The 8,506-nt window shown below is 32.8% G+C and overlaps 1 protein-coding gene across 2 annotated transcripts in view; it reads left to right on the top strand.

Annotated features, from left to right (window-relative positions):
- The first annotated feature begins 292 nt into the window (after positions 1-292).
- The window catches only part of LOC136027899 (carbonic anhydrase 2-like), a 48,619-nt gene continuing 40,405 nt past the window's right edge, over positions 293-8,506 (top strand). Inside the window, exons 1-2 of one of the 2 annotated variants that reach the window (XM_065705330.1) lie at positions 293-349; positions 4,264-4,336. In XM_065705330.1, coding sequence (XP_065561402.1) covers positions 4,285-4,336 — 52 coding nt within the window. In that variant the 5' untranslated portion in view covers positions 293-349; positions 4,264-4,284. Of the gene's footprint in view, positions 350-4,229; positions 4,337-8,506 lie in introns of those variants that run through there. The other variant, XM_065705329.1, reaches the window with a different exon arrangement.

Genomic DNA, 8,506 nt, shown 5'->3' with positions numbered 1-8,506 from the left:
CTGCATTATAAATTGGTTTCAAAATCAATGGATGTCCAATCTACTAAATGAATTATATTTTAAATAATACATTAATTAGAAGAGCCAACTTTTACTATCCCTGTTTAAGTGTTTTCCAAATTCTTGTCACATAAAGAATTTGTCATGGATTTCATTTTGTTATGTCATCATAAGCCGCTTTTTTTTTTAGTTTAAACCTCAAATTAGTATTCTGAAAAGGAATTCCTTCATTCTCTCAAAAGAATATTTAATAATTTGCCAAATAACATACCTATTTATAAACAAAAGTAAAATCAGTTTTTTACGTGGAATTCTAAGAAAATTGGAAGGTCTTTTTCAGTTTAACTTAGTAAGTTATTCTCTTTGCATAAATAGATTAGAGCTCATTTGAAACGTTTCAGGAAGGTGGCCCGAAGCACGTGGTTTTAGTGAATAAACCATTAGTAAATATAAAAAAAAAAAAATTTAAGAAATAAAATAAGAAGCTAAGAAGTTATCTTGTTGACTGTTGCTTATATTAATATTAATACTATTATTTCTTTATTACTAGCATCACTTCAACGATATGAAGTCCAAAAGAGAAAAAGGCTAAATGACGTTAATGGTGTCCAATTTATAGGCGAGTTATGTAACCTCATGTTTAACTTTCTGTAATGTTCAACCAATGGTGCTTGACTCATTTCTACCTTAAATAATTTAATCGTTTGAAAATACTTTTGAGAATAATATAGGATAATGCTAAATTTTTAGGGGAATGCTACCCCGTAGCTCTATAATCTTTACGGTAGATTTTAGTTTTAAGTGGCATTGCTTTGAATTTAAAAAATAGTGTTTTCCTTATTACCGTTAACGCTATAAGAGAAAGATTTCTATCCTTTCTTCCCCCTATCACCTCCGAATAAATATTCAAAATTTGTACATGGAATCATCCTTTTTCGAGATTTTCAAAGTATCTACATTTTGAAATAGTTTTAAATTAATGTAGTTAGTACACTCATTCATCAATTTCGGATATGTTTCATTTTCCCAGTAACATTAGTTTCTGTCGTGAGTGCTTTCGTTCCATTTGTTTGAATTCCTGACATAATTATCTTAATCCAATAACCGTATTCGTTGTTTCTGGAACGGTGAATAGCCTCTATTTTTATTTATTAAAATATGACCTAACACCACCAACTGACGCTAACCGTTTTGTATCACATATCAAGTCAGCAAACATATAAAACTTAAATTCCATGAGAATTTCAATTTGAATAAGCCCCTTCCCAAAGTTCTAGGACTACTGACTCGATGCTATCACCCCTGGGGAAAACATACAAAAACAAACAACCAAACAAATAAATACGCATATCCATGAACTTTCTTCTGACAAAAATAAAAGAATTCCACGTTCCAGATGGGAACTTGAAACTTCTACAAAACAGTTCTTGGATATACTAAATCAGATGGTGTGAATTTCATTAGATTCCGTGTATTTTACGAGGTGTCCCCCGCCTTTTTCTTCAGATCGCAGCTTTGAGTGACGCTAAACATAATGAATAGTATACATTTGGAATCAGGATATCAAGCCGATTCCTTTTAATATTAGATAAAAAGCAAGATTTTTCAAATGAAAGTAAGGAGCAACATTAAAACTTAAAATGAACATAAACTATTACGTGTATGAGGGGGTTCACTCTCATACCCCACTCTTTACGCTAAAATTGGAATTTTATTCAAATTCTTTAAAAAAGACTCCTGAATCACCAAGGCCGTTTAACAGAATAAATAGTTCTTTTGAAAGTACTATAAGAACTTTAACGTAAAGAGAGAGGTATTGAAGAGGGGACAAACCCCCTCGTATACGTAATAATTTCTGTTCGTTTTAAGGTATAATGTTACTCCTTACTTTTAGTTGAAAATTGAAAAACCTGATTTTTTATTTAATTTGTGGTTCTTTTTTAAATTATATTAATTCCGGCAACCCCATCATGGATAATTGTCTTCCCCCATGAAAAATTCCTCCATGGAAAGATCCTCCCATGAATAAAAGACCCCCACCAGAAAAAACCCTGAAAACATCTGTATGCTTCCTAATAACCAATACTATATGTAAACAATAATAAAATTTAATAAATTACAGCTCTCTCCCCGGGGATAGTGAGGGATTAAGTTATCCTCAAAGGCATAGTTATTAGATTTTTTTGACTATCCTGAAAAAGAGTTAGTCAAAATTTTGATTTGGTGACTTTGGGAAAAAATGAGGGTAGAAGGGGGCTTAATTGCCCTCTAATTTTTTGGTCGCTTAAAAAGTGCACTAGAACTTTTAATTTACGCTCGAATGAGCCCTCTCGCTATACTGTAGGACCACTGGGTCGATACGATCACCCCTGGCAAAAAATACATTCCCTATTTTTGGAAATAGGAGCTCGAAACCTCTATGTCAGGGTTCTTTGATACTCTGAATCTGCTGATTTGATTTTCAGTAAGATTCTATGCCTTTTAGAGTGTGTTTCCCCCTTTTTTTAAAAACAAGCAAAATTTTCACAGGCTCCTAACTTTTAATAGTAAGACTAACCTTATGAAACTTATATATTTGAAATCAGTATAAAATTCAAATTCTTTTGATGTATCTATTGCTAATGAGATTCCGTTGTTTAAGATTATTGGTTGCTATTGAGCCGGGTTGCATCTTACTTATAGTTTGTTACCACGAACTGTTTCATATCTATTCATATCTAAATTCCGTTTGTTTTTAATTTCGGTTACTATTGAGCCACGTCGCTTCTTACTTACAGTTTTTTTACCACGAACTGTTTGATTACAAATAAACTCCGTAAGCTTAACGCTACACATCAAAAGTTGTCAGCCTATAAAAATGTCTCAACGGTCGAAAGAGGGTAAAATCAATCCCTAAAGGGTGATAAATTATGATGAAATTTACGTCATCAAATTCAGAATGTAAGAGAACTCCTTTTAAGAAATCTAAGCTCTTGTGTACTTTGTTCGAAGAGGATCGTGACGGATCACCTTTTTTTTTAAATCGTAACCGTTGGTTTTAGAATGTCTGAAGAAGGTTCAATAGAAATAAGATTGTTCGCTCTAATCTTGTTTTCGATTATTAGAATACCATATGGAGGTAGAAATTTCTACCATTTAGGGCACAAATTGACAATTTTATCTAAATTCAAATTTCAACTAAAATTTTCAACTAAAAATTAAATTCAAAAAAATTAACTAAAAATTCAGTGAGTGAAGGTTCTGAGATAGCCAATGGATTTGTATTTGTTGAAAAACTGAATATTAAAAACTGAAAAACTGAATGTTAAGAACTCGAGTTTCTTCAGTTGCTCTTCAGTTGCAACTCTCGAGCTCTTCAGCTGCTTCATGCTGATGCATTCGATGCAGAAATTGATCTTTAATATCTCTTAATTCCCGGATATTAGTCGTTTACACCTTTAATATTGATGCTAGGGAGTGGTATCACCCTTCCTATTTCTAAAATGTATGGAGCATAAAAGTTTTAGGGCCATTTTTAAGTAACCAAAAAGACTCACCATTTTTCTCATCAAAGTTGAAAGACCCGACAACTATGCCTTTAGATATAACATCAAGATATCTTGAGCGTCACCAAGAAATTTCTCGATGTGGTAGGGGGGATGTGTGTGCGTTTCAAATTTCGTAGGGAACTTCGTTTTCACTAAGTTTAAATAAAAAACCCTTCTTGCTTTAAATTTGAATGCAATGTTTACTTCTTTTGTTTTCAGAGGGCGTCACACCCTACTGGAATCAATGGGAAAATCCCTGTACAACCAGTTTCTTGAAAGAATTTACACTTAGAATCTTGAATATGATGACTTAATCCGACCTTGAACCTCTAAATCATAACTCCAGTGGTGCATTATTCTTCAGGGATGAAAATTATTCTCGGAAAATTATTTTAGAAATATTTTTCAAGGAGCCAGAATTCAATGAGGGAGTATTATCCCTCTTTCTCGCTAAAGAGAGCTTATTGTTTAAGTTTCTACTTGATTACAACAATTAGATTTATTCTCCTAATCCCTGGCACTTTATGCATTCGTTCAACGTACTACGCCGTTTTTCTTTTTATCGTTAATAAAGGGATTTCCACCCTTGCAGAAGCGCTGCTAGTTATAATGTCGAAATAATGTTTTAATTAGAATTCTACATGAGTTTAAACCATGGATTATGCTTGTGTTTTATATAAAATAGTAATTATAAAATCAACAATGAACCTTAGAAAGAAACAACTTCTTTTTCTAGTAACTGGTAGTGGCTCAAGATATGAAGAAATATTCAGTCCTAGTAACTCTTGTTTTAGCGGATTTATTCTCAGGCAAGTGAACAGCCTTTATATTGTCTAGTCATTGTTCTGCTTATTTTTGGGTTTTCTTGTTAAATACGATTGACCAACTCAAGCTGGTCAGTATAGTATATTTCAAAGTCATAATACGGCAATGTACACAAAAATATCAAATATTATAAATTTGATACAGTGATCATCAAGAAAAACTTAAACGAAAGATTATATTAACTTAATACTATGATTTTATTTTAATATACATGATTTCCAGACATCTTGCTGTTCTACAAATAAAATGTGGCGACGTACTATTTATGACATTAAACAAAAACAAACAAATTATTTTTAACTGAAAGTAAGGAGCGACATAAAAATTTAAAACGAACAGAGATTATTCCGTATATGAGAGGGGTTGTGCCTCCCTCTTTACACTAAAGTTTGACTTTTTCTCACAACTCTATGTTTTAAAACAACAAAAAACTTTGGCGTAAAGAGTGAGGCGTTGCGGAGGGCACAACCCCTCTTATATACGGAATAATTCCTGTTCGTTTTAAGTTTTAATGTCGGTCCTTACTTGCAGTTAAAAAGGACTTGTTTTTTTTTATTTTATTTCTGAATGTTTTTGAATTAATGCATGTTTTGATTTTGGCTCAGCGCTCATGAATAATTAAAACGAAATTTATATATATTTTTTCTTGCTAAATGGCTTTCTCATAGTTTAGATCGGATGATTTAGATAAGAAAAAGGGTGAGGGAGGAGGGCTAGTTGCCCTCAAATTTTCGGTTACTTAAAAATGCAACTAGATTTTTTAATTTTTTGTAGGAAAGTTAGTAATAGGAAAGTAAGTTAGGAAAGTAAGTTAGAAAGTTAGTAATAAACATACGTACCTTACGAAATTTCTTACGTAACAAACTTAAACTAACTAAAGCTTGAATTTTATCCCAAATCCTTAAGAATGACCCCTGAATCACAAAGGCCGTAGAATAAATAGTTGAACTTACTAAAAAATACTTTAGCATAAAGAGCAAGGTATTGTGGAGGAGAAAACCTTCTTCTATACGTAATATTTTATGTTCGTTTCAAGTTTTAATGCTACTCATTACTTCCAGGTTAAAATTTTGTACTTATTTTCTCATTGTTTCTTTTTAAATAATGCTAGAAAATCCTGCGCCCCCTTCATGGAAATTCTCTTCCCTCATGATAAATTCCTCCATTGAAAGTTCCTCCCACGTAACCCCCTCCCCCGACTCACTCCAACCCCAATGCAAAAATGTCCCCCTGAAAACGTCTGTACACTTCATAATAACCATTACTATATGTAAACAATTTTCAAAGTTTGTAACTTGCAGCCCCTCCCGCGGGAACTCTGGAAATTAAAAACAGCCCTAGCATCCTTACTTCAACAAGTTCAACAAGGACTGATAAATAAATTGATATGAGATGATAAATTAATTCAAACAAAACAGAACAAAATAACTAAATACAAGTTTTCAAAGCTAATCTTGTTTTTTGGCAGCTTGCCTCAAAGGCCTTTTTGTAACTGGTTCATTACCATTATAAATTCGTTTAATAAAATATTTTGTTATATCATTTTCAATTAAATTTGAGCATAAAGAATATAGTGAATACTCCCCCAAGTCCATATTTAAAGAATCATTATTGTTTATTTTAAGACTAATTTCGATCGATTCCTGAACCACCTGTTTTATCCCCAAGTCATTGCTAATGAGAGAAGATTTTCAAAATGTATTCTTAGGAGGGATTATTAAATATATGGCAGGCTAAAACAGAATCAAAGGAGATTTTAGAATTATTAGATATTAATGCTTTGTCTATGTCTTCTTTATGCTGGTGTCGTCTTAATTCTATATTGTGAGGGGTTCTACCAACAAATAATTGCCACAGTCACATGGTATTTGATAAACCCCTCTTTGGTGAGTAACTGGGGTTTTATCTTTACCGGAGTTTAAGAAATTCGTGATATTAAAATTATTAATGAAAACTACATACACATTATTTCTTGTGCAAACTCATCTTAATATTTGCCTTGATTTTTGGGATGTACAGAAGATAGATAATATTTGAGGCCTAATCAGGAGCATCACATTGGGAAATATCTTCGATTTTACGGGAATGTCTCTTTAGTCTACGGATAATTATTATTGGCAAAAGGTGTCCAATACCAGAAAGAGTTTCTCCGGTAAAATTCATTTATGCACAAATCGGAGCAAATTTTCAGTGCACGATTAATTAGAGAAGTTACAACTGCTCTTTTAATTTATGGGAGGTGATTTGGATTAGAATGAAGATTCTGTTTATGTTTTGTATTGGTTTTCTATAGATAGTAAAATCCAGTTAATCAGGATTACGAATAATTAACACATCTAAAAATATTAGTTTATTTTCATTTCCAATTTCTTGGGTACGCTGCAAATTTCTGTCATCAAACAGTTCTAGGTAAGGAATTGTAGTAAGGAGCGACCCGGCTCAAGAGTTTTGGGAATTTTGGACCAATAATTGCATCAAAAGAATAGCATTTTAAAGCTGATTTAAGTATATAAGTTTCAGCAAGTTTAGTCTTACCCATCAAAAGTTACGAGTATGAGAAAATGTGTCTTGTTTTAGAAAATAGGGAGAAACACCCCCTAAAGGTCATGGAATCTTAACCAAAATCACACGATCGCATTCAGCATATCAGAGAACCCCACTGTAGAAGTCTCAAGCTCCTATGTACAAAAATGTGGATATTCCTATTTTTTTGCCAGAAGACCGATCACGGGTGCGTGTTTATTTGTTTTTTTCTCCCAGGGGTGATCGTATCGACCCATTGGTTCTAAAATGTTGAAAGAAAGTACATTATAACGGGAATTAAAAGTTCTAGTGCCCTTTTTAAGTGACCAAAAAATTGGAAGGCACCTAGACCCCCTCCCAAGCTCATGTTTTCCCCAAAGTCAACGGATCAAAATTCTGAGGTAGCCATTTTATTCATCATAGTCGAAAAACATACTAACTACGTCTTTGGGGACGACTAACTCTCCCACATTCACCGTGGGAGGGGCTGCAAGTTACAAAACTTGACCTGTGTTTACATATAGTAATGGTTATTGGGAAGTGCAGAGTCGTTTTCAGGGGATTTTTTTTTTGATGAGGGGGGGGGGAGACGTCGAGGGAAGGGGGTAGTTGGGAGGATCTTTCCATGGAGAAATTTGTTATGGGGGAAGAGAATTTAAATGAAGGGGGCGCAGGATTTTCTAGCATTACTTAAAAATAAAACAATGAAAAAATAAATATGAAAAGTTTTTTCAACTGCAAGTATAGAGCAGCATTAAAACTTAAAATGAACGGAAATTATTGCGTATATGAGGGGTTCACCTCCTCGTAATACCTCGCTCTTTACGCTAAAGTATTTTAGGTAATTTCAGCTATTTATTCTACTGCCTTTGTTATTCAGGGATCATTCTTAAGGAAATGGGACAAAATTTAAGCTTTAATGTAAAGAGGGTGAACCCCCTCATATACGTTATAAAGACATACGAATATAGAAGTTAGTTACGTAAGTTAATTCGTAATTTACGTATATTTTTTTACCATGAAGATGTTTGTATAAAATTAAAAGTTCTAATTGCCTTATTAAGTAATTAAAGAATTGGAGGGCAATTAGGCCTCCTCTCCCGCTCCTTTGTTTCTCAAAATCTTCCGATTAATACTTTGAGAAAGCCATTTAGCCAAAAAAATAATATTTAGATTTCATTTTAATTACTATGTGCGGAGAGCCAAAATCAAAACATGCATTAATTCAAAAACGTTCAGAAAGTAAATAAAAACAAACAAGTTTTTTTTAACAGAAAGTAAGGAGCGACATTAGAATTAAAAAAAACATAAATTACTCCGTATATGAAAGGAGCTTTTCCTCCTCAACGCCCCACTCTTTACGCTAAAGTTTTTTTTCTTAAAGTAGAGTTAAGAGAAAGAGTCAAACTTTAGCGTAAAGAGCGGGGCGTTAAGGAGGAAAAATCCCTTTCATTTACAATGTTGCTCCTTACTTTCTGTTAAAAAAACTTTTTTTTTATTTAAAAAAAACTATTTTTTATTAACGAGTATTACGATGGTTTAAAAAACCTCGAAGTTTAATTTCCCCATAATTCCAAACTGAAATTATGTCATCCATACAACAACCCCAATAGAGGTTTTTTTTTAAAAAA

The sequence above is a fragment of the Artemia franciscana genome, chromosome 6 (genome assembly GCF_032884065.1).
Source record: "Artemia franciscana chromosome 6, ASM3288406v1, whole genome shotgun sequence".
Lineage (NCBI taxonomy): Eukaryota > Metazoa > Arthropoda > Branchiopoda > Anostraca > Artemiidae > Artemia > Artemia franciscana.
This window is presented reverse-complemented; position numbering and strand designations above follow the sequence as displayed.